Raw genomic sequence first — 27,280 nt, 5'->3', positions numbered from 1 at the left:
TGAAGTGCTAATGAGCTACGTTTTAAGCTTAGCAATTAATTAGCCTGTCTTAGCAATTGATAAACATCTCACACGCACTGAGTTGGAAAGTCTCTGGCCCGTCCTGGATGTGAACAGAGGGCAATTGAAAAAAAAAACAAGACAATGATACAGGCAGCTGGCCCAGCAAAGACTGGAAAGCCAGTCAGGTTTTAAACAGAAAGCTGCGAGGGCACCAAAACTTTGTAAATTTGTTGACAAATACTTACCTGAATGTGGAGCCGGGAGGTACAAGAGTGCTCCTCCCAACACCACTGCAGTGCTTAAGACTGTTGCCAGCTCCCGCTCGACCCCCTCCCAATCGACCACAATCCTCCAAATTGCTTCCCCATCTCTCCTGATTGAACCCTCCCACTTGATCATTTCCCCCTTCTCCCAGACTCTTCCCTCCCCACCCCGATTGCTTTCCCAGCTCCCAATCGCCCCCCCCACCAACCCCTCTCCCAGGACCTACCTGAGATCCAGTATCGATTCGACGGCGAACTGTCTGGGGATGTCAACATGCGTCCGCAGCTCACCAATCTCATTTCAATGAGGCCAGAGACCCAGTGCGCTTTGCAGTCTAAATTGCTGGTGTGCACAGTGGCATTCACCATCTCTTCAGGCGGGAGGTTGTTGATTGATTGTTGGTTGATTGGTTATGTCTTCATGTACAGCTACTGGAGTGGAGGCTGTAAGGCATGTTTGGTTGGGACTCGGAAATTTGGTAAATGTCTGCACCATGCTGGATCAACTGGCAGGTCATATTGGTGGGAAGGAGCTGGAGGCAGGGGCTTCAACTTGACTGAGTTTCTGAACTCTACTACTACCAAGCAGGTGGTCCAGTCATCAGAGGAAACAGACCAAGCGTCTACTAGTTCATCTGATCCGTCTTCTGATTGCCTGCGTCCTCTTGGCTACAGGTGGAGCATGACCAGAGAGAAGAAAATGAAAAGGGGAAATTTATGGGTAAAAGCAGATTCACAAAAGAAATGGGTGTTAAGTAGAGCCAACCAGCCTTTCACCTATGACCAACATCAAGATTTATTTAGTACTCAACTTGATGACTTCTACACGTAATCTCTCCAATTTTTTTTCCTCCTCACCAGTTTTCTTCACACCCTCCTTCTCCTGAATGTGTTGAGTCCTCACTGGGATAAAGCACGGTAGGCACCAGTTATCCTCTGCCACTTCAACTAAGTGGGCATTCTTCATGTGCGAGCCTTGACAGTGTTGGAAGGGCAATTGAACATGGGCCATCATAGCTGAGGCTGATCATGTCCTCACCCAATGTCTGCACACATACAATTCCAGAAGGTGTCATTGACTAATGATCAGGAGCAGGAACACAGGGTAATTTTCCCAAGCCTAGCTAAGGATTATTAAGACCAATTATAGTGCTGCTGCTATTTTCTTGGCTGAGATCAGCTACTAAACATAGACTGGGAATTGAACCTGTGGCCTACCTGGTTTGCATCCAACTATACATTGAGCCACCGGGGATGTAAGAAAAACTTCTTTATTCAAAGGATGTTAAATGTTAGGAATAATCTTTTGGAATATATATGAATGCAATAGGTCTACTGGCATAGTGTGCATACTGATCGAGTAATGTGATAGGCTTTAGGGTTAGGAAGCAGGTGACAGGGTCAGGAGCCCAGTCAATACAAAATAAACATTGGCCCCATCTGGGTAACAAACTACTGTAATCATTGTTTCACTTCTAGAGGGGGGCCCTTGCCCTCTGGGAGTGCACATCAGAAATTTGGGTGTGCAGCGCCAAAGACTTTACGACTATTAAAATGCATGTTTGCAAACTCCAAACTCCTGGGCTGTGCACGCCCAAATTTGATGATTTGTGCTCCCACAGTGTGAGGCTCATTGTTAGGAGCACGAACTCGTTAAATAACCCCCTTTAAGTTCACAGAGCTTGCAGCCTTGTTTGCCTGCATGTACATGGGTTTGTGGTTTTTTTTGAACAGCTTCATGCAAGCCTACTTCATGCAGTGGTCATGGAGAATGTGTGGAGACTATTGGAAATTATACATGTCGATGCAATGAAGGATTCTATGGACTGGAGTGTGAATCTGGTAAGAATGATGTTCTCTATTACTGTGGATGACTTGAAGGTTAAAATTGCACTGTACTGAATTATAACAAATAGTTTAACACATTCATACAAAATTACTTCGTCCATTACTTTAGCAAAGCATGGAACCATTTATCACAGACTGCGATTGCAAACCTCTGTTTTTTGTGCCTTTTTCAAATTTAATGCTCTAATTTATACATGTAAATATTATGTAGGGTAATAAACTGTTATGTGCATTGAGAGGTATTTTGATTCACTCACCATCAGTGAATCTTTTGACACCAAATTTTTCTCCCCATAACTTTGAAAAGAGATCTACATGGTATAAACAGCTTCTGAAAGTTCAATAAATTGATCCAGTATATATGCACATATATATAAATATATATATAATAAGAGGGAGAGAGAGCAAAACAAAGAATGAAAGACAGAGAAAGCAAGAAAGAGCATGAAAAAGTAAATAAGGAAAGTGAGAATAAGGAAGAAAGGAAAAGAAAAGAGAGCAAGAAATAAAGAATAAAGGAGTGAGAAAGAAAAAGAGAGAGAACCAGAGTGACATCCTACCATTGGGAAACTGACATTAAAGGAAGTAGTTCTGAAAATCAATAAATAGTAATTCCAGTGTGGATATCACAGTGCTGCAAAGCATTGCTCACCAGCCCACTGTGCAATGATACAGAGAGGAAGGAGGCAAAATCGGCAGGACGGAACCTTGGTGCTCTCATGTACCTCAAGGTAGCCATTCACAGAGCTGCACAATGAGAGCTTGACAACAGGTCACCTGCCCGTCTCTCACAGGCCGATGGTGCGCGGGTTAAAAAGGAATGAGGACGAGAGAAAATATACACCAGGCAAAAAATAAATTGAATGCTTTTATAATTACATACCAAAATCAAAAAAACAAACTTTATTACACAATAACTGTCTGTGTGGAGTTTGCACATTCTCCCCGTGTTTGCGTGGGTTTCCTCCGGGTGCTCCGGTTTCCTCCCACAGCCCAAAGATGTGCGGGTTAGGTTGATTGGCCATGATAAATTGACCCTTAGTGTTAGGGGGATTAAATACGTGGGGTTACGGGGATAGGGTGGGATATGTGTTGGTATAGGGGTTACGGGGATCGGGTGGGATATGAGTCGGTGCAGGCTCGATGGGCCGAAATGGCCTCTATCTGCACTGTGGGGTTTCTAAAAAATAAAAAAAAACTAACTCGTCATTCCAATACCTCCTGTCCAGTTGAACAGTGTGCCACTCTCGATGCTCCTGACCAAGCGACTATGGGCTGCACCCATCCTAATGGAAACTTCAGCTTCAGCTCCACGTGTGACTTTCACTGTGCAGCAGGGTTTACACTGCAGGGGTCACAGAGTCTCTGGTGCAATGCGACAGGAATATGGACAGCGGAGACACCCAGCTGTGAAGGTACAGGGTCAAACAAGACAAAAAGAGAAAATCCTGAATCAGATTTTAGAACATGTTAGCAGGAATGTCTTAATAACAGTAATTTTTGTGTGTTTGAGTTTACGTCAAAGGGTAAATTCACCAATGCAGCAGTCGCAGTGAGGAGCTACACTTGAAGGGAGCGCAGGTCAGAGCATCAGCACTAGTGCTGTAGCCCTATCTCACTAGTGCGGTAGCCCTATCTCACTAGTGCTGGAGACCTATTTCACTATAATGCTGTAGCCCTATCTCACTAGTGCTGTAGCCCAACCTCACTATAGTGCTGTAGCCCTACCTCACTATGGTGCTGTAGCCCTACCTCACTATAGCGCTGTAGCCCTATCTCACTGGTGCTGTAGCCCTATCTCACTATAATGCTGTAGCCCTATCTCACTAGTGCTGTAGCCTTATCTCACTAGTGCTGTAGCCCTATCTCACTAGTGCTGTAGCCCTATCACACTATAATGCTGTAGCCCTATCTCACGAGTGCTGTAGCCCTATCTCCCTAGTGCTGTAGCCGTATCTCACAATAATGCTGTAGCCCTATCTCCCTAGTGCTGTAGCCATATCTCACGATAATGCTGTAGCCCTATCTCACTAGTGCTGTAGCCCTATCTCACTAGTGCTGTAGCCCTATCTCACTAGTGCTGTAGCCTTATCTCACTATAGAGCTGTAGCCCTACCTCACTAGTGCTGTAGCCCTATCGCACTATAATGCTGTAGCCCTACCTCATTAGTGCTGTAGCCCTATCTCACTATAGTGCTGTAGCCCTACCTCACTAGAGTGCTGTAGTCCTACCTCACTATAGTGCTGTAGCCCTACCTCACTATAGTGCTGTCGCCTATCTCACTATAGTGCTGTAGCCCTACCTCACTAGTGCTGTAGCCCTATCTCACTATAGTGCTGTAGCCCTACCTCATTAGTGCTGTAGCCCTATCTCACTATAGTGCTGTAGCCCTATCTCACTATAGTGCTGTAGCCCTATCTCACTAGTGCTGTAGCCCTATCTCGCTATAGTGCTGTAGCCCTATCTCACTATAGTGCTGTAGCCCTATCTCACTCGTGCTGTAGCCCTATCTCACTAGTGCTGCAGCCTCATCTCACTAGTGCTGTAGCGCTATCTCACTGGTGCTGTAGCCCTATCTCACTATAGTGCTGTAGCCCTATCTCACTAGTACTGTAGCCTATCTCGCTATAGTGCTGTAGCGCTATCTCACCAGTGCTGTACCCTATCTCACTAGTGCTGTAGCCCTATCTCACTATAGTGCTGTAGCCCTATCTCACTATAGTGCTGTAGCCCTATCTCACTAGTGCTGTAACCCTATCTCACTAGTGCTGTAGCCCTATCTCACTATAGTGCTGTAGCCCTATCTCACTATAGTGCTGTAGCCCTATCTCACTCGTGCTGTCGCCCTATCTCACTAGTGCTGCAGCCTTATCTCACTGGTGCTGTAGCCCTATCTCACTATAGCGCTGTAGACCTATCTCACTAGTGCTGTAGCCTATCTCGCTATAGTGCTGTAGCCCTATCTCACTAGTGCTGTAGCCCTATCTCACTAGTGCTGTAGCCCTATCTCACTATAGTGCTGTAGCCCTATCTCACTAGTGCTGTAGCCCTATCTCACTAGTGCTGTAGACCTATCTCACTATAGTGCTGAAGCCCTATCTCACTAGTGCTGTAGCCCTATCTCACTAGTGCTGTAGCCCTATCTCACGATATTGCTGTAGCCCTATCTCACTAGTGCTGTACCCTTATCTCACTATAGTGCTGTAGCCCTATCGCACTAGTGCTGTAGCCATATCTCACTAGTGCTGTAGCCCTATCTCACTATAGTGCTGTAGCCCTACCTCACTAGTGCTGTAGCCCTATCTCACTAGTGCTGTAGCCCTATCTCACTATAGTGCTGTAGCCCTACCTCACTAGGGCTGTAGCCCTATCTCACTATAGTGCTGTAGCCCTATCTCACTAGTGCTGTAGCCCTACCTCACTAGTGCTGTAGCCCTATCTCACTAGTGCTGTAGCCCTATCTCACTATAGTGCTGTAGCCCTATCTCACTAGTGCTGTAGCCCTATCTCATTAGTGCTGTAGCCCTATCTCACTATAGTGCTGTAGACCTATCTCACTATAGTGCTGTAGCCCTATCTCACTAGTGCTGTAGACCTATCTCACGAGTGCTGTAGCCCTATCTCATTATCGTGCTGTAGACCTATCTCACTATAGTGCTGTAGCCCTATCTCACTGTAGTGCTGTAGCCCTATCTCACGAGTGCTGTAGCCCTAACTCACTAGTGCTGTAGCCCTATCTCACTATAGTGCTGTAGCCGTCTCTCACTAGTGCTGTAGCCCTATCTCACTAGTGCTGTAGCCCTATCTCACTATAGTCCTGTAGCCCTATCTCACTAGTGCTGTAGCCCTATCTCACTAGTGCTGTAGCCCTATCTCACTATAGTGCTGTAGCCCTATCTCACTAATGCTGTCGACCTATCTCACTAGTGCTGTAGCCCTTTCTCACTATAGTGCTGTAGCCCTACCACACTAGTGCTGTAGCCCTATCTCACTAGTTCTGTCGCCCTATCTCACTATAGTGCTGTAGCCCTGCCTCATTAGTGCTGTAGCCCAATCTCACTAGTACTGTAGCCCTATATCACGAGTGCTGTAGCCCTATCTCACTAGTGCTGTAGCCCTATCTCACTAGTGCTGCAGCCCTATCTCACCAGTGCTGTAGCCGTATCTCACTAGTGCTGTAGCCCTATCTCACTATAGTGCTGTAGCCCTATCTCACTATAATGCTGAGCCCTATCTCACTAGTGCTGTAGCCCTATCTCACTAGTGCTGTAGCCCTACCTCACTAGTGCTGTAGCCCTATCTCATTAGTGCTGTAGACCTATCTCACTGGTGCTGTAGCCCTACCTCACTATAGTGCTGTAGCCCTATCTCACTCGTGCTGTAGCCCTATCTCACTAGTGCTGTAGCCCTATCTCACTATAGTGCTGTAGCCCTATCTCACTAGTGCTGTAGCCCTATCTCACTAGTGCGGTAGCTCTATCTCACTATAGTGCTGTAGCCCTATCTCACTAGTGCTGTAGCCCTACCTCACTACAGTGCTGTAGCCCTATCTCACTAGAGCTGTCGCCCTACCTCACTGTAGTGCTGAAGCCCTATCTCACTAGTGCTGTAGCCCTGTCTCACTAGTGCTGTAGCCCTACCTCACTATCGTGCTGTAGCCCTATCGCACTAGTGCTGTAGCCATATCTCACTAGTGGTGTAGCCCTATCTCACTATAGTGCTGTAGCCCTACCTCACTAGTGCTGTAGCCCTATCTCACTCGTGCTGTAGCCCTATCTCACTCTACTGCTGTAGCCCTACCTCACTAGTGCTGTAGCACTATCTCATTTGTGCTGTAGCCCTATCTCACTATAGTGCTGTAGCCCTACCTCACTAGGGCTGTAGCCCTATCTCACTATACTGCTGTAGCCCTATCTCACTATAGTGCTGTAGCCCTATCTCACTATGGTGCTGTAGCCATATCTCACTAGTGCTGTAGCCCTATCTCACGATAGTGCTGTAGCCCTATCTCACGATAGTGCTGTAGCCCTATCTCACTAGTGCTGCAGCCCTATCTCACTAGTGCTGCAGCCCTATCTCACTAGTGCTGTAGCCCTATCTCACTATAGTGCTGTAGCCCTATCTCACTAGTGCTGTAGCCCTATCTCACTCGTGCTGTAGACCTATCTCACTATAGAGCTGTAGCCCTATCTCACTATAGTGCTGCAGCCCTGTCTCATTCGTGCTGTAGCCCTATCTCACTAGTGCTGTAGCCCTATCTCACTATAGTGCTGTAGACCTATCTCACTATAGTGCTGTAGTCCTATCTCACTATAGTGCTGTAGCCCTATCTCACTAGTGCTGTAGCCCGATCTCACTAGTGCTGTAGCCCTATCTCACGAAAGTGCTGTAGCCCTATCTCACTAATGCTGTAGCCCTATCTCACCAGTGCTGTCGCCCTATCTCACTATAGTCCTGTTGCCCTATCTCACTAGTGCTGTAGCCCTATCTCACTCGTGCTGTAGCCCTATCTCACTAGTGCTGTAGCCCTACCACACTCGTGCTGTAGCCCTACCTCACTAGTGCTGTCGCCCTGTCTCACTATAGTGCTGTAGCCCTGCCTCATGAGTGCTGTAGCCCTATCTCACTAGTACTGTAGCCCTATCTCAATAGTGCTGTAGCCCTATCTCACTCGTGCTGTAGCCCTATCTCACTAGTGCTGTAGCCCTATCTCACCAGTGCTGTAGCCGTATCTCACCAGTGCTGCAGCCGTATCTCACTATAGTGCTGTAGCCCTGTCTCACTACTGCTGTCGTCCTATCTCACTATAGTGCTGTAGTCCTATCTCACTAGTGCTGTAGCCCTATCTCACTATAGTGCTGTAGCCCTATCTCACTATAATGCTGAGCCATATCTCACTGGTGCTGTAGCCCTATCTCACAAGTGCTGAAGCCCTACCTCACTAGTGCTGTATCCCTATATCACTAGTGCTGTAGCCCTATCTCACTAGTGCTGTAGCCCTACCACACTAGTGCTGTAGCCCTACCTCACTAGTGCTGTCGCCCTATCTCGCTATAGTGCTGTAGCCCTGCCTCATTAGTGCTGTAGCCCTATCTCACTAGTACTGTAGCCCTATCTCAATAGTGCTGTAGCCCTATCTCACTAGTGCTGTAGCCCTATCTCACTAGTGCTGTAGCCCTATCTCACCAGGGCTGTAGCCGTATCTCACTACAGTGCTGTAGCCCTGTCTCACTACTGCTGTAGTCCTATCTCACTATAGTGCTGTAGTCCTATCTCACTAGTGCTGTAGCCCTATCTCATTATAGTGCTGTAGCCCTATCTCACTATAATGCTGAGCCCTATCTCACTAGTGCTGTAGCCCTATCTCACTAGTGCTGTAGCCCTACCTCACTAGTGCTGTAGCCCTATCTCATTAGTGCTGTAGCCCTATCTCACTGCTGCTGTAGCCTTACCTCACTATAGTACTGTAGCCCTATCTCACTCGTGTTGTAGGCCTATCTCACTCGTGCTGTAGCCCTATCTCACTAGTGCTGTAGCCCTATCTCACTATAGTGCTGTAGCCCTATCTCACTAGTGCGGTAGCCCTATCTCACTATAGTGCTGTAGCCCTATCTCACTAGTGCTGTAGCCCTACCTCACTATAGTGCTGTAGCCCTATCTCACTATAGTGCTGTAGCCCTACCTCACTATAGCGCTGTAGCCCTATCTCACTAGTGCTGTAGCCCTACCTCAGTATAGTGCTGTAGCCCTACCTCACTATAGTGCTGTCGCCCTGTCTCACTATACTGCTGTAGCCCTACCTCACTCGTGCTGTAGCCCTATCTCACTATAGTGCTGTAGCCCTACCTCATTAGAGCTGTAGCCCTATCTCACTAGTGCTGTAGCCCTATCTCACTATAGTGCTGTAGCCCTATCTCACTAGTGCTGTAGCCCTATCTCACTAGTGCTGTAGCCCTATCTCACTATAGTGCTGTAGCCCTATCTCACTATAGTGCTGTAGCCATATCTCACTAGTGCTGTAGCCCTATCTCACTATAGTGCTGTAGCCCTATCTCACTCGTGCTGTAGCCCTATCTCACTAGTGCTGTAGCCCTATCTCACTAGTGCTGTAGCCCTATCTCACTATAGTGCTGTAGCCCTATCTCACGAGTGCTGTAGCCCTATCTCACTAGTGCTGTAGACCTATCTCACTATAGAGCTGTAGCCATATCTCACTATAGTGCTGTAGCCCTCTCTCACTAGTGCTGTAGCCCTATCTCACCATAGTGCTGTAGCCCTATCTCACTATAGTGCTGTAGACCTATCTCACTATAGTGCTGTAGCCCTATCTCACTATGGTGCTGTAGACCTATCTCACTATAGTGCTGTAGCCCTATCTCACTATAGTGCTGTAGCCCTACCTCACTAGTGCTGTAGACCTATCTCACGAATGCTGTAGCCCTATCTACTAGTGCTGTAGCCCTATCTCACTATAGTCCTGTTGCCCTATCTCTCTAGTGCTGTAGCCCTATCTCACTAGTGCTGTAGCCCTATCTCACTATAGTGCTGTAGCCCTATCTCACTAGTGCTGTAGACCTATCTCACGAGTGCTGTAGCCCTACCTCACTACAGTGCTGTAGCCCTATCTCACGATAGTGCTGTAGCCCTACCTCACTATAGAGCTGTAGCCCTATCTCACTAGTGCTGTAGCCCTACCTCAGTATAGTGCTGTAGCCCTACCACACTATAGTGCTGTCGCCCTATCTCACTATAGTGCTGTAGCCCTACCTCACTCGTGCAGTAGCCCTATCTCACTATAGTGCTGTAGCCCTACCTCACTAGTGCTGTAGCCCTATCTCACTAGTGCTGTAGCCCTATCTCACTATAGTGCTGTAGCCTTATCTCACAATAGTGCTGTAGCCCTATCTCACTCGTGCTGTAGCCCTATCTCACTAGTGCTGTAGCCTTATCTCACTAGTGCTGTAGCCCTATCTCACTAGTGCTGTAGCCCTATCTCACTATAGTGCTCTAGCCCTATCTCACGAGTGCTGTCACCCTATCTCACTATAGTGCTGTAGCCCTGCCTCATTAGTGCTGTAGCCCTATCTCACTAGTACTGTAGCCCTATCTGACTAGTGCTGTAGCCCTATCTCACTAGTGCTGTAGCCCTATCTCACAAGTGCTGTAGCCCTATCTCACCAGTGCTGTAGCCGTATCTCACTAGTGCTGTAGCCCGATCTCACTATAGTGCTGTAGCCCCATCTCACTATAATGCTGAGCCCTATCTCACTAGTGCTGTAGCCCTATCTCACCAGTGCTGTAGCCCTACCTCACTAGTGCTGTAGCCCTATCTCATTAGTGCTGTAGACCTGTCTCACTGGTGCTGTAGCCCTCTCACTAGAGCTGTAGCCCTATCTCACTACAGTGCTGTCGCCCCATCTCACTAGTGCTGTAGCCTATCTCGCTATAGTGCTGCAGCCCTATCTCACCAGTGCTGTAGCCCTATCTCACTAGTGCTGTAGACCTATCTCACTATAGAGCTGTAGCCCTATCTCACTATAGTGCTGTCGCCCTCTCTCACTAGTGCTGTAGCCCTATCTCACTAGTGCTGTAGCCCTATCTCACTATAGTGCTGTAGACCTATCTCACTATAGTGCTGTAGCCCTATCTCACTATAGTGCTGTAGCCCTATCTCACTAATGCTGTAGCCCTATCTCACTAGTGCTGTAGCCCTATCTCACTATAGTCCTGTTGCCCTATCTCACTAGTGCTGTAGCCCTATCTCACTAGTGCTGTAGCCCTATCTCACTATAGTGCTGTAGCCCTATCTCACTAGTGCTGTAGACCTATCTCACTAGTGCTGTAGCCCTATCTCACTATAGTGCTGTAGCCCTATATCACTAGTGCGGTAGCCCTATCTCACTAGTGCTGTAGCCCTACCACACTAGTGCTGTAGCCCTACCTCACTAGTGCTGTCGCCCTATCTCACTATAGTGCTGTAGCCCTGCCTCATTAGTGCTGTAGCCCTATCTCACTAGTACTGTAGCCCGATCTCACTAGTGCTGTAGCCCTATCTCACTAGTGCTGTAGCCCTATCTCACTAGTGCTGTAGCCCTATCTCACCAGTGCTGTAGCCGTATCTCACTAGTGCTGTAGCCCTATCTCTCTATAGTGCTGTAGCCCTGTCTCACTACTGCTGTAGCCCTATCTCACTATAGTGCTGTAGGCCTATCTCACTAGTGCTGTAGCCCTATCTCACTTAAGTGCTGTAGCCCTATCTCACTATAATGCTGAGCCCTATCTCACTAGTGCTGTAGCCCTATCTCACTAGTGCTGTAGCCCTACCTCACTAGTGCTGTAGCCCTATCTCATTAGTGCTGTAGACCTATCTCACTGGTGCTGTAGCCCTACCTCACTATAGTGCTGTAGCCCTATCTCACTAGTGCTGTAGGCCTATCTCACTCGTGCTGTAGCCCTATCTCACTATAGTGCTGTAGCCCTATCTCACTAGTGCGGTAGCCCTATCTCACTATAGTGCTGTAGCCCTATCTCACTAGTGCTGTAGCCCTACCTCACTTTTGTGCTGTAGCCCTATCTCACTATAGTGCTGTAGCCCTACCTCACTATCGTGCTGTAGCCCTATCTCACTAGTGCTGTAGCCCTACCTCAGTATAGTGCTGTAGCCCTACCTCACTATAGTGCTGTCGCCCTACCTCATTAGAGCTGTAGCCCTATCTCACTAGTGCTGTAGCCCTATCTCACTATAGTGCTGTAGCCCTATCTCACTAGTGCTGTAGCCCTATCTCACTAGTGCTGTAGCCCTATCTCACTATAGTGCTGTTGCCCTATCTCACTATAGTGCTGTAGCCCTATCTCACTGGTGCTGTAGCCCTATCTCACTGGTGCTGTAGCCTTATCTCACTAGTGCTGTAGCCCTATCTCACTAGTGCTGTAGCCCTATCTCACTATCGTGCTCTAGCCCTATCTCACTAGTGCTGTAGCCTATCTCGCTATAGTGCTGTAGCCCTGTCTCACTAGTGCTGTAGCCCTATCTCATTATAGTGCTGTAGCCCTATCTCACATTAGAAGTAACAATTAAAGACAACCAAAACCCTCTGGGCTCCCCAATCACTTGGAAAGAACTGGCCACAAAACAAAATCTCTCCACCCAAAGAAAGCCTGTGGTCCAGACAACATCAAAAATGAAATGCTGAAGTTCAGCACTATGGAGATGCAGGTTGCGGTACTCAAGTTATTAAACATCGTATTACGTTCGCGCTGTTTTCCAGATATCTGGTGCCAAGGGCTCATCTCTCCCATATATAAAAGTGGAAGCAAATCAGACCCAAACAACTACCGTGGCATCTGTGTCAACAGTTGTCTAGGGAAGTTATTCTGCAGTATTCTAAATAGCAGACTACTGGATTTTCTTAATTAACATAATATCCTTAGAAAAAATCAAATAGGCTTTCTTCCAAAACACCGCACCACCGACCATATCTATACCCTTCACACTCTCATTGAAAAACATATACACCAAACAAAAAATGGGAAAACATTCGCTTGTTTCATTGACTTCAAGAAAGCCTTTGACTCTATTTGGCACAAAGGGCTCTATTACAAACTTCTTCAGTGTGGAATAAGGGGCAAAGTCTATGACCTTATTAAATCGATGTATCTGAAAAATAAATGCGGTGTCAAAATTGGAGACAAACGCACCGGTTTCTTCACCCAGAGAAGAGGCGTCCGGCAGGGTTGCAACTTGAGTCCGACCCTGTTCAACATATACATAAATGAGTTAGCAGACAAGCTGGAGCAAAGCGAGTCACCGGGTCTCTTTCTCCTAGATGGGGAAGTGAAATCCCTGTTCTATGCGGACGACCTGGTTCTGCTGTCTCCCACAGAACAGGGATTACAGCAACATTTAGACCTACTCGACAAATACTGCCAAAATTGGGCCCTGACAGTAAATCTAAAGAAAACCAACATCATGATTTTTCAAAAAAGGCCCAGATGTCAGGAAAACAAATACCAGTTTACTCTCAGTGATACCATCATAGGACACACTATGAGCTACACTTACCTTGGTCTAACCATTACAGCATCAGGGAGCTTCAACATAGCAGTGAATGCACTAAAAGAAAAAGCCCGAAGAGCCCTATATGCAATCAAAAGAAAATTCTACAACATCCAAATTCCAATCAAAATCTGGCTCAAAATATTTGATAGTATAATCCTGCCCATTGCGCTGTATGGTAGTGAAGTATGGGGCCCACTCAATCACCATAGCTACACTAAATGGGAAAAACACACAATAGAAGCGCTACATGCAGAATTTTGCCGAAGCATTCTTCGCACCCAAAGGAAAACACCAACAAATGCATGTAGAGCCGAACTAGGCAGATACCCACTGATAATAAACATCCAAAAACGAGCACTAAACTTTCTAAATCACCTCAAATCTAGTTCCCCAGACACCCTTCATTTTAAAGCCCTCCAGACCCAAGAGCTGAACCCAGACACGAGTCCCCTGAGTCAGTTGTTACTGAAACTAAGTTCTCCTACCCAGCCGGACCCTGACCAGTCCCAGACCAACACTGCTACCCAAACACCAATCCGAGTGAACCAAATCATTAAACAATGCAAAGAAACCTACCTGGAACATTGGAACACAATAACCAAAAGCCAAAGCAGATTAGAATGCTACCGGGCCCTAAAAAGAGAATATAAACTGGCAGACTATCTCTCGACCATCAGAGACACAAAACAGAGACAGACCCTCACCAGATACAGACTAAGCGACCACCAACTGGCAATTGAAAAAGGAAGATACAAGAAATCCTGGCAACCTAAAGAAAATAGATTATGTGATCACTGTCTGGCCGGCGAGGTTGAGACAGAGGTGCACTTCCTCTTAAAATGCGAAAAATTCAACGAGACAAGAAACATATATTTTGACAAGCTCAGCCTTACAACCCCAGATTTCAAAGAATTGGATGACCTGTCAAAATTAAGAATAGTCCTGGGGGAGGGAGACAGACCATATCTTGGTGCCCAATATATAACAACATGTCACAACCTGAGGAACATTGAGTGACTAACGAGCACACCCATAGCATATATACGCTAAAAATGCTTAAATCAATACCGAACGTACCTAACGACTGTTTTCAATTAATACTGAATGCACCCAACGAGGGTCAACGACTGTTTAAATTAATACTGTCTGTACCCAACGAGGGTCAAAAACGTTTGACACCTACAGAATGTTGGAAACCTATACTTTTTGTTATGTAAGCTTTGGCAACATGGTTCCCTGTAAACTTTCATGCCAATAAAGCATTTGAATTGAATTGAATTGAATAGTGCTGTAGCCCTACCACACTAGTGCTGTAGCCCTATCTCACTAGTGCTGTCGCCCTATCACAATATAGTGCTGTAGCCCTGCCTCATTAGTGCTGTAGCCCTATCTCACTAGTACTGTAGCCCTATCTCACTAGTACTGTAGCCCTATCTCACTAGTGCTGTAGCCCTATCTCACCAGTGCTGTAGCCGTATCTCACTAGTGCTGTAGCCCTATCTCACTATAGTGCTGTAGCCCTATCTCACTACTGCTGTAGCCCTATCTCACTATAGTGCTGTAGCCCTATCTCACTAGTGCTGTAGCCCTATCTCACTATAGTGCTGTAGCCCCATCTGACTATAATGCTGAGCCCTATCTCACTAGTGCTGTAGCCCTATCTCACTAGTGCTGTAGCCCTACCTCACTATAGTGCTGTAGCCCTATCTCACTAGTGCTGTAGCCCTATCTCACTATAGTGCTGTAGCCCCATCTCACTATAGTGCTGTAGCCCTATCTCACTCATGCTGTAGCCCTATCTCACTAGTGCTGTAGCCTGATCTCACTAGTGCTGTAGCCCTATCTCACTAGTGCTGTAGCCCTATCTCACTATAGTGCTGTAGCCCTATCACACTAGTGCTGTAGCCTATCTCGCTATAGTGCTGTAGCGCTATCTCACTAGTGCTGTAGCCCTATCTCACTGGTGCTGTAGCCCTATCTCATTATAGTGCTGTAGCCCTATCTCACTAGTGCTGTAGCCCTATCTCACTAGTGCTGTAGCCCTATCTCACTATAGTGCTGTAGCCCTATCGCACTAGTGCTGTAGCCATATCTCACTAGTGGTGTAGCCCTATCTCACTATAGTGCTGTAGCCCTACCTCACTAGTGCTGTAGCACTATCTCACTAGTGCTGTAGCCCTATCTCACTATAGTGCTGTCGCCCTACCTCACTAGTGCTGTAGCCTTATCTCACTATAGTGCTGGAGCCCTATCTCACTATAGTGCTGTAGCCCTATCGCACTAGTGCTGTCGCCATATCTCACTCGTGCTGTAGCCCTATCTCACTATAGTGCTGTAGCCCTATCTCACTAGTGCTGCAGCCCTATATCACTAGTGCTGTAGCCTTATCTCACTATAGTGCTGTAGCCCTATCTCACTAGTGCTGTAGCCCTACCTCGCTATAGTGCTGAAGCCCTATCTCACTATATTGCTGTAGCCCTATCTCACTAGTGCTGTAGCCCTATCTCACTATAGTGCTGTAGCCCTATCGCACTAGTGCTATAGCCATATCTCACTGGTGCTGTAGCCCTATCTCGCTATAGTGCTGTAGCCCTACCTCACTAGTGCTGTAGCCCCATCTCACTAGTGCTGTAGCCCTATCTCACTATAGTGCTGTAGCCCTACCTCACTAGTGCTGTAGCCCTATCTCACTAGTGCTGTAGCCCTATCTCACTATAGTTCTGTAGCCCTACCTCACTAGTGCTGTAGCACTATCTCATTAGTGCTGTAGCCCTATCTCACTATAGTGCTGTAGCCCTACCTCACTAGGGCTGTAGCCCTATCTCACTATAGTGCTGTAGCCCTATCTCACTATGGTGCTGTAGCCATATCTCACTCGTGCTGTAGCCCTATCTCACTATAGTGCTGTAGCCCTATCTCACTAGTGCTGTAGCCCTATCTCACTAGTGCTGTAGCCCTATCTCACTATAGTGCTGTAGCCCTATCTCACTATAGTGCTGTAGCCCTATCTCACTAGTGCTGTAGACCTATCTCACTAGTGCTGTAGACCTATCTCACTATAGAGCTGTAGCCCTATCTCACTATAGTGCTGTAGCCCTATCTCACTAGTGCTGTACCCCTATCTCACTATAGTGCTGTAGCCCTATCTCACTAGTGCTGTAGCCCTATCTCACTATAGTGCTGTAGCCCTATCTCACTATAGTGCTGTAGCCCTATCTTACGAGTGCTGTAGCCCTATCTCACTAGTGCTGCAGCCCTATCTCACTATAGTGCTGTAGCCCTATCTCACTAGTGCTGTAGCCCTATCTCACTATAGTCCTGTAGCCCTATCTCACTAGTGCTGTAGCCCTATCTTACTATAGTGCTGTAGCCCTATCTCACTAGTGCTGTAGACCTATCTCACTAGTGGTGTAGCCCTACCACACTAGTGCTGTAGCCCTATCTCACTAGTGCTGTCGCCCTATCTCACTATAGTGCTGTAGCCCTGCCTCATTAGTGCTGTAGCCCTATCTCACTAGTACTGTAGCCCTATCTCACTAGTGCTGTAGCCCTATCTCACTAGTGCTGTAGCCCTATCTCACCAGTGCTGTAGCCGTATCTCACTAGTGCTGTAGCCCTAACTCACTATAATGCTGTAGCCCTATCTCACTACTGCTGTAGCCCTATCTCACTATAGTTCTGTAGCCCTATCTCACTAGTGCTGTAGCCCTATCTCACTATAGTGCTGTAGCCCTATCTCACTCGTGCTGTAGCCCTATCTCACTCGTGCTGTAGCCTTATCTCACTAGTGCTGTAGCCTTATCTCACTAGTGCTGTAGCCCTATCTCACTAGTGCTGTAGCCCTGTCTCACTATAGTGCTGTAGCCCTATCTCACTAGTGCTGTAGCCTATCTCGCTATAGTGCTGTAGCCCTATCTCACTAGTGCTGTAGCCCTATCTCATTATAGTGCTGTAGCCCTATCTCACATTAGAAGTAACAATTAAAGACAACCAAAACCCTTTGGACTCCCCAATCACTTGGAAAGTACTGGCCACAAAAACAAAATCTCTCCACCCAAAGAAAGCCTGTGGTCCAGACAACATCAAAAATGAAATGCTCAAGTTCAGCACTATGGAGATGCAGGTTGCGGTACTCAAGTTATTCAACATCATATTACGTTCGGGCTGTTTTCCAGATATCTGGTGCCAAGGGCTCATCTCTCCCATATATAAAAGTGGAAGCAAATCAGACCCAAACAACTACCGTGGCATCTGTGTCAACAGTTGTCTAGGGAAGTTATTCTGCAGTATTCTAAATAGCAGACTACTGGATTTTCTTAATAAACATAATATCCTTAGAAAAAATCAAATAGGCTTTCTTCCAAAACACCGCACCACCGACCATATCTATACCCTTCACACTCTCATTGAAAAACATATACACCAAACAAAAAATGGGAAAATATTTGCTTGTTTCATTGACTTCAAGAAAGCCTTTGACTCTATTTGGCACAAAGGGCTCTATTACAAACTTCTTCAGTGTGGAATAAGGGGCAAAGTCTATGACCTTATTAAATCGATGTATCTGAAAAATAAATGCGGTGTCAAAATTGGAGACAAACGCACCGGTTTCTTCACCCAGAGAAGAGGCGTCCGGCAGGGTTGCAACTTGAGTCCGACCCTGTTCAACATATACATAAATGAGTTAGCAGACAAGCTGGAGCAAAGCGAGTCACCGGGTCTCTTTCTCCTAGATGGGGAAGTGAAATCCCTGTTCTATGCGGACGACCTGGTTCTGCTGTCTCCCACAGAACAGGGATTACAGCAACATTTAGACCTACTCGACAAATACTGCCAAAATTGGGCCTTGACAGTAAATCTAAAGAAAACCAACATCATGATTTTTCAAAAAAGGCCCAGATGTCAGGAAAACAAATACCAGTTTACTCTCAGTGATACCATCATAGGACACACTATGAGCTACACTTACCTTGGTCTAACCATTACAGCATCAGGGAGCTTCAACATAGCAGTGAATGCACTAAAAGAAAAAGCCCGAAGAGCCCTATATGCAATCAAAAGAAAATTCTACAACATCCAAATTCCAATCAAAATCTGGCTCAAAATATTTGATAGTATAATCCTGCCCATTGCGCTGTATGGTAGTGAAGTATGGGGCCCACTCAATCACCATAGCTACACTAAATGGGAAAAACACACAATAGAAGCGCTACATGCAGAATTTTGCCGAAGCATTCTTTGCACCCAAAGGAAAACACCAACAAATGCATGTAGAGCCGAACTAGGCAGATACCCACTGATAATAAACATCCAAAAACGAGCACTAAACTTTCTAAATCACCTCAAATCTAGTTCCCCAGACACCCTTCATTTTAAAGCCCTCCAGACCCAAGAGCTGAACCCAGACACGAGTCCCCTGAGTCAGTTGTTACTGAAACTAAGTTCTCCTACCCAGCCGGACCCTGACCAGTCCCAGACCAACACTGCTACCCAAACACCAATCCGAGTGAACCAAATCATTAAACAATGCAAAGAAACCTACCTGGAACATTGGAACACAATAACCAAAAGCCAAAGCAGATTAGAATGCTACCGGGCCCTAAAAAGAGAATATAAACTGGCAGACTATCTCTCGACCATCAGAGACACACCCTCAGCAGATACAGACTAAGCGACCACCAACTGGCAATTGAAAAAGGAAGATACAAGAAATCCTGGCAACCTAAAGAAAATAGATTATGTGATCACCATCTGGCCGGCGAGGTTGAGACAGAGGTGCAGTTCCTCATAAAATGCGAAAAATTCAACGAGACAAGAAACATATATTTTGACAAGCTCAGCCTTACAACCCCAGATTTCAAAGAATTGGATGACCTGTCAAAATTAAGAATAGTCCTGGGGGAGGGAGACAGACCATATCTTGGTGCCCAATATGTCACAACCTGAGGAACATTGAGTGACTAACGAGCACACCCATAGCATATATACGCTAAAAATGTTTAAATCAATACCGAACGTACCCAACGACTGTTTTAAATTAATACTGAATGCACCCAACGAGGGTCAACGACTGTTTAAATTAATACTGTCTGTACCCAATGAGGGTCAAAAACGTTTGACACCTACAGAATGTTGGAAACCTGTACTTTTTGTTATGTAAGCTTTGGCAACATGGTTCCCTGTAAACTTTCATGCCAATAAAGCATTTGAATTGAATTGAATTGAATAGTGCTGTAGCCCTACCACACGAGTGCTGTAGCCCTATCTCACTAGTGCTGTCGCCTTATCTCAATATAGTGCTGTAGCCCTGCCTCATTAGTGCTGTAGCCCTATCTCACTCGTACTGTAGCCCTATCTCACTAGTACTGTAGCCCTATCTCACTAGTGCTGTAGCCCTATCTCACTAGTGCTGTAGCCCTATCTCACCAGTGCTGTAGCCGTATCTCACTAGTGCTGTAGCGCTATCTCACTATAGTGCTGTAGCCCTATCTCACTAGTGCTGTAGCCCTATCTCACTATAGTGCTGTAGCCTTATCTAACTAGTGCTGTAGCCCCATCTCACTATAATGCTGAGCCCTATCTCACTAGTGCTGTAGCCCTATCTCACGATAGTGCTGAAGCCCTATCTCACTACAGTGCTCTAGCCCTATCGCACTAGTGCTGTAGCCATATCTCACTAGTGCTGTAGCCCTATCTCACTATAGTGCTGTAGCCCTACCTCACTAGTGCTGTAGCCCGATCTCACTAGTGCTGTAGCCCTATCTCACGATAGTTCTGTAGCCCTACCTCATTAGTGCTGTAGCACTATCTCATTAGTGCTGTAGCCCGATCTCACTATAGTGCTGTAGCCCTACCTCATTGGGCTGTAGCCCTATCTCACAATAGTGCTGTAGCCCTATCTCACTATAGTGCTGTAGCCCTATCTCACTAGTGCTGTAGCCCTATCTCACTAGTGATGTAGACCTATCTCACTATAGTGCTGTAGCCCTATCTCACTAGTGCTGTAGCCCTATCTCACTAGAGTGCTGTAGACCTTTTTCACTATAGTGCTGTAGCCCTATCTCACTGTAGTGCTGTAGCCCTATCTCACTAGTGCTGTAGCCCTATCTCACTAGTGCTGTAGCCCTATCTCACTATAGTGCTGTAGCCCTATCTCACTAGTGCTGTAGACCTATCTCACTAGTGCTGTAGCCCTACCTCACTAGTGCTGTAGCCCAATCTCACTATAGTGCTGTAGTGCTGTAGCCCTATCTCACTATAGTGCTGTAGCCCTATCTCACTATAGTGCTGTAGCCCTATCTCACTAGTGTTGTAGCCCTATCTCACTATAGTGCTGTAGCCCTACCTCACTAGTGCTGTAGCGCTATATCGCTAGTGCTGTACCCCTATCTCACTAGTGCTGTAGCCCTATCTCACTAGTGCTGTAGCCCTATCTCACTAGTGTTGTAGCCCTATCTCACTAGTGCTGTAGCCCTATCTCACTATAGTGCTGTAGCCCTATCTCACTAATGCTGAAGCCCTATCTCACTATAGTGCTGTAGCCCTATCTCACTAGTGCTGTAGCCCTATCTCACTAGTGCTGTAGCCCTATCTCACTATAGTGCTGTAGCCCTATCTCACTAGTGCTGTAGCCCTATCTCCCTATAGTGCTGTAGACCTATCTCACTATAGTGCTGTAGCCCTATCTCACTATTGTGCTGTAACCCTATCTCACGGGTGCTGTAGCCCTATCTCACTAGTGCTGTAGCCCTATCTCACTATAGTGCTGCAGCCCTATCTCACTAGTGCTGTTGCCCTATCTCTCTAGTGCTGTAGCCCATTCTCACTATAGTCCTGTAGCCCTATCTCACTAGTGCTGTCGCCATATCTCACGAGTGCTGTAGCCCTATCTCACTATAGTGCTGTAGCCCTATCTCACTGGTGCTGTAGACCTATCTCATTAGTGCTGTCGCCCTATCTCACTAGTGCTGTAGCCCTATCTCACTATAGTGCTGTAGCCCTATCTCACTAGTGCTGTAGCCCTATCTCACTAATGCTGAAGCCCTATCTCACTATAGTGCTGTAGCCCTATCTCACTAGTGCTGTAGCCCTATCTCACTAGTGCTGTAGCCCTATCTCACTATAGTGCTGTAGCCCTATCTCACTAGTGCTGTAGCCCTATCTCCCTATAGTGCTGTAGACCTATCTCACTATAGTGCTGTAGCCCTATCTCACTATTGTGCTGTAACCCTATCTCACGGGTGCTGTAGCCCTATCTCACTAGTGCTGTAGCCCTATCTCACTATAGTGCTGTAGCCCTATCTCACTAGTGCTGTTGCCCTATCTCTCTAGTGCTGTAGCCCATTCTCACTATAGTCCTGTAGCCCTATCTCACTATTGCTGTCGCCCTATCTCACTATAGTGCTGTAGCCCTGCCTCATTAGTGCTGTAGCCTTATCTCACTAGTGCTGTAGCCCTATCTCACTAGTGCTGTAGCCCTACCTCACTCGTGCTGTAGCCCTTTCTCACTAGTGCCGTAGCCCTATCTCACGAGTGCTGTAGCCCTATCTCACTAGTGCTGTAGCCCGATCTCACTATAGTGCTGTAGCCCTCTCACTACTGCTGTAGCCCTATCTCACTATAGTGCTGTAGCCCTATCTCACTATAGTGCTGTAGCCCTATCTCACTAGTGCTGTAGACCTATCTCACTAGTGCTGTAGCCCTATCTCACTATAGTGCTGTAGCCCTATATCACTAGTGCTGTAGCCCTATCTCACTAGTGCTGTAGCCCTACCACACTAGGGCTGTAGCCCTATCTCACTAGTGCTGTCGCCCTATCTCACTATAGTGCTGTAGCCCTGCCTCATTAGTGCTGTAGCGTTATCTCACTAGTGCTGTAGCCCTATCTCACTAGTGCTGTAGCCCTACCTCACTAGTGCTGTAGCCCTATCTCACTAGTGCCGTAGCCCTATCTCACTAGTGCTGTAGCCCTATCTCACAAGTGCTGTAGCCCTATCTCACTATAGTGCTGTAGCCCTCTCACTACTGCTGTAGCCCTATCTCACTATAGTGCTGTAGCCCTATCTCACTGGTGCTGTAGCCCTATCTCACTATAGTGCTGTAGCCCTATCTCAGTATAATGCTGAGCCCTATCTCACTGGTGCTGTTGCCCTATCTCACTAGTGCTGTAGCCCTATCTCACTATAAAGCTATAGCCCTACCTCACTAGTGCTGTAGCCCTATCTCACTAGTGCTGTAGCCCTATCTCACTCGTGCTGTAGCCCTATCTCACGATAATGCTGTAGCCCTATCTTACTAATGCTGTAGCCCTATCTCACTATAATGCTGTAGCCCTATCTTACTAATGCTGTAGCCCTATCTCACTACTACTGTAGCCCTACCTCACCAGTGCTGTAGCCCTATCTCACTAGTGCTGTAGCCCAATCTCACTAGTTCTGTAGCCCTATCTCACTAGTGCTGTAGCCCTATCTCACTAGTGCTGTAGCCCCATCTCACTGGTGCTGTCGCCCTATCTCACTGGTGCTGTAGCCCCATCTCACTGGTGCTGTAGCCCAATCTCACTAGTGCTGTAGCCATATCTCACTATTGCTGTAGCCATATCTCACTAGTGCTGTAGCCCTATCTCACTCTAGTGCTGTAGCCCTATCTCACTATGGTGCTGTCGCCCTATCTCACTAGTGCTGTAGCCCTATCTCACTATAGTGCTGTAGCCCTACCTCACTAGTGCTGTAGCCCTATCTCACTATAGTGCTGTAGCCCTATCTCACTACTGCTTTAGCCCTATCTCACTAGTGCTGTAGCCTTATCTCACTTGTGCTGTAGCCCTATCTCACTATAGTGCTGTAGTGCTGTAGCCCTATCTCACTATAGTGCTGTAGCCCTATCTCACTATAGTGCTGTAGCCCTATCTCACTAGTGTTGTAGCCCTATCTCACTATAGTGCTGTAGCCCGACCTCACTAGTGCTGTAGTGCTATATCACTAGTGCTGTAGCCCTATCTCACTAGTGCTGTAGCCCTATCTCACTATAGTGCTGTAGCCCTACCTCACTAGTGCTGTAGCCCTATCTCACGAATGCTGAAGCCCTATCTCACTATAGTGCTGCAGCCCTATCTCACTAGTGCTGTAGCCCTATCTCCCTATAGTGCTGTAGACCTATCTCACTATAGTGCTGTAGCCCTATCTCACTATTGTGCTGTAACCCTATCTCACGGGTGCTGTAGCCCTATCTCACTAGTGCTGTAGCCCTATCTCACTATAGTGCTGTAGCCCTATCTCACTAGTGCTGTAGCCCTATCTCACTAGTGCTGTAGCCCTATCTCACTATAGTCCTGTAGCCCTATCTCACTAGTGCTGTTGCCCTATCTCACTACTGCTGTAAACCTATCTCACTAGTGCTGTAGCCCTATCTCACTAATGCTGAAGCCCTATCTCACTATAGTGCTGTAGCCCTATCTCACTAGTGCTGTAGCCCTATCTCCCTATAGTGCTGTAGGCCTATCTCACTATAGTGCTGTAGCCCTATCTCACTATTGTGCTGTAACCCTATCTCACGGGTGCTGTAGCCCTATCTCACTAGTGCTGTAGCCCTATCTCACTATAGTGCTGTAGCCCTATCTCACTAGTGCTGTAGCCCTATCTCACTAGTGCTGTAGCCCTATCTCTCTATAGTCCTGTAGCCCTATCTCACTAGTGCTGTAGCCCTATCTCACTACTGCTGTAGACCTATCTCACTAGTGCTGTAGCCCTATCTCACTAGTGTTGTAGCCCTATCTCACTATAGTGCTGTAGCCCTATCTCACTAGTGCTGTAGACCTATCTCACTGGTGCTGTAGCCCTACAGCACTATAGTGCTGTCGCCCTATCTCACTTGTGCTGTAGCCCTATCTCACTAGTGCTGCAGCCCTACCTCACTAGTGCTGTAGCCCTATATCACTATAGTGCTGTAGCCCTATCTCACTATAGTGCTGTAGCCCTATCTCACGAGTGCTGTAGCCCTATCTCACTATTACTGTACCCCTATCTCACTGTAGCGCTGTAGCACTACCTCACTAGTGCTTTAGCACTACCTTACTAGTGCTGTAGCCCTACCTCACTAGTTCTGTAGCCCTATCTCACTATAGTGCTGTAGCCCTATCTCACTAGTGCTGTAGCCCTACCTCACTAGTGCTGTAACCCAATCTCACTATAGTGCTGTAGCCCTATCTCACTAGTGCTGTAGCCCTATCTCGCTAGTGCTGCAGCCCTATCTCACTATAGTGCTGTAGCCCTAACCTCACTAGTGCTGTAACCCAATCTCACTATAGTGCTGTAGCCCTACCTCATTAGTGCTGTAGCCCTATCTCACTAGTGCTGTAGCCCTATCTCACTGGTGTTGTAGCCCTACCTCATTAGTGCTGTAGCCCTATCTCACTAGTGCTGTAGCCCTATCTCACTAGTGCTGTAGCCCTATCTCACTATTGCTGTAGCCCCAGCTCACTGGTGCTGTAGCCCGATCTCACTAGTGCTGTAGCCCTATCTCACTAGTGCTGTAGCCCTATCTCACTATAATGCTGTTGCCCTACCTCACTAGTGCTGTAGCCCTATCTCACTAGTGCTGTAGCCCTATCTCACTCGTGCTGTAGCCCTATCTCACTCGTGCTGTAGCCCTATCTCACTATAATGCTGTAGCCCTATCTTACTAATGCTGTAGCCCTATGTCACTACTGCTGTAGCCCTACCTCACTAGTGCTGTAGCCCTATCTCACTAGTGCTGTAGCCCAATCTCACTAGTTCTGTAGCCCTATCTCACTAGTGCTGTAGCCCTATCTCACTAGTGCTGTAGCCCCATCTCACTGGTGCTGTAGCCATATCTCACTGGTGCTGTAGCCCTATCTCACTCTTGCTGTAGCCCTATCTCACTAGTGCTGTAGCCCTATCTCACTAGTGCTGTAGCCCTATCTCACTAAAGTGCTGTAGCCCTACCTCACTAGTGCTGTAGCCCTATCTCACTATAGTGCTGTAGCCCTATCTCACTCGTGCTGTAGCCCTATCTCACTCGTGCTGTAGCCTTATCTCACTAGTGCTGTAGCCCTGTCTCACTAGTGCTGTAGCCCTATCTTACTATAGTGCTGTAGCCCTATCTCGCTATAGTGCTGTAGCCCTATCTCACTCGTGCTGTAGCCCTACCTCACTAGTGCTGTAGCCCAATCTCACTATAGTGCTGTAGCCCTACCTCACTAGTGCTGTAGCCCTATCTCACTATAGTGCTGTAGCCCTATCTCACTATAGTGCTGTAGCCCTATCTCACTATAGTGCTGTAGCCCTATCTCACTAGTGTTTGTAGCCCTATCTCACTAGTGCTGTAGCCCTATATCGCTAGTGCTGTTGCCCTATCTCACTAGTGCTGTAGCCCTATCTCACTCGTGCTGTAGCCCTATCTCACTAGTGTTGTAGCCCTATCTCACTAGTGCTGTAGCCCTATCTCACTATAGTTCTGTAGCCCTACCTCACTAGTGCTGTAGCCCTATCTCACTCGTGCTGGAGCCCTATCTCACTATAGTGCTGTAGCCCTATCTCACTAGTGCTGTAGCCCTATCTCACTAGTGCTGTAGCCCTATCTCACTATAATGCTGTAGCCGTACCTCACTGGTGCTGTAGCCCTATCTCACTATAGTGCTGTAGCCCTATCTCACTATAGTGCTGTAGCCCTATCTCACTAGTGCTGTAGCCCAATCTCACTATAGTGCTGTAGCCCTATCTCACTAGTGCTGTAGCCCTATCTCACTATAATGCTGTAGCCGTACCTCACTAGTGCTGTAGCCCTATCTCACTATAGTGCTGTAGCCCTATCTCACTATAGTGCTGTAGCCCTATCTCACTAGTGCTGTAGCCCTATCTCACTAGTGCTGTAGCCCTATCTGTGACCCATACTCCTTTCCAGTGTGGCTCCCCATAGGGAGGATGGCATCAGTGGATTTACAGTCAAGCTTCTTAACTTATATTTCAGGGTGAAATGTGGAAGTCTGGAGATTCCCGGACAATGATTCTAAAACTGTTCTGATCCCATCAGAGATTTCAGCAACAACAACTTGTATTCATATAGCATCTTTAATGTCGTAAAACATCCCAACGTGCTTCACAGGGAGTGTTATAAAACAAAATTTGACTCCAAGTGACATAAGGAAAAATTAGGGCAGATGGCCAAATGCTTGGTCAAAGAGGTAGGTTTTAAGGAGCGTCTTAAAGGAGGAAAGAGAGGTAGAGAGGCAGAGAGGTTTGGGGAGGGAATTCCAGAGCTTCGGGCCTAGGCAGCTGAAGGCATGGTTGAGTGATTAAAATCGGGGATGCTCAAGAGGCCAGAATTAGAGGAGCGCAGGTATCTTGGGGGGTTGTGGAGCTGGAGGAGATTACAGAGCTAGGGAGGGGCAAGGCCTTGGAGGGATTTTAAAACAAGGATGAGAATTTTAAAATTGAAGTGTTGCTTAACCGGGAGCCAATGTAGGTCAGCGAGCACAGGGGTAATGGGTGAACGGGACTTGGTGCAAGTTAGGACAAAGGCAACAGAGTTTTGGATGACCTCAAATTTATGTAGTGTAGAATGTGGGAGGCCGGCCAGGAGTGTGTTGGAATAGTCAAGTCTAGAGGTAACAAAGGCATGGATGAGGGTTTCAGCAGCAGATGAGCGGAGGTGGGGCGGAGACAGGTGATGTTCCAGAGGTGGAAATAGGTGGTCTTAGTTATGGCACGGATATGTGGTCGGAAGCTCATTTCAGTGTCAAATACGACACCAAGATTGTGAACAGTCTGGTTCAGCCTCAGACAGTTGCCAGGGAGAGGGCTGGAGACAGTGGCTAGGGAACAGAATTGGTGGCGGGGACCGAAGACAATGGCTTCAGTCTTTTCAATATTTAACTGGAGGATATTTCTGCTCATCCAGTACTGTATGTCGGACAAGCAGTCTGACAATTCAGAGACAGTGGAGGAGTCGAGAGAAGTGGTGGTGAGGTAGAGCTGGGTGTTGTCAGCGTACATGTGGAAACTGACGCGGTGTTTTCAGATGATGTCGCCGAGGGGCAACATGTAGATGAAAAATAGGAGGGAGCCAAGGATAGATCCTTTGGGGGAC

At 47.1% G+C, this 27,280-nt stretch overlaps 1 protein-coding gene across 1 annotated transcript in view; it reads left to right on the top strand.

The window, feature by feature from the left end:
* The window catches only part of LOC147121957 (L-selectin-like), a 60,182-nt gene that overhangs the window by 10,067 nt on the left and 22,835 nt on the right, over positions 1-27,280 (top strand). The window contains exons 4-5 of the mRNA XM_085978096.1: positions 2,001-2,108; positions 3,344-3,529. Of these exons, the coding sequence (XP_085834222.1) occupies positions 2,001-2,108; positions 3,344-3,529 (294 nt within the window). The remainder of the gene's footprint in view (positions 1-2,000; positions 2,109-3,343; positions 3,530-27,280) is intronic.

The sequence above is a fragment of the Somniosus microcephalus genome, chromosome 3, assembly GCF_052327205.1.
Source record: "Somniosus microcephalus isolate GS21.2 chromosome 3, FLI_Smic_1.0, whole genome shotgun sequence".
NCBI classification, from domain to species: Eukaryota; Metazoa; Chordata; class Chondrichthyes; order Squaliformes; family Somniosidae; genus Somniosus; species Somniosus microcephalus.
Note: the sequence above shows the minus strand (reverse complement) of the source record. Positions and strands in the feature narration are given on the sequence as shown.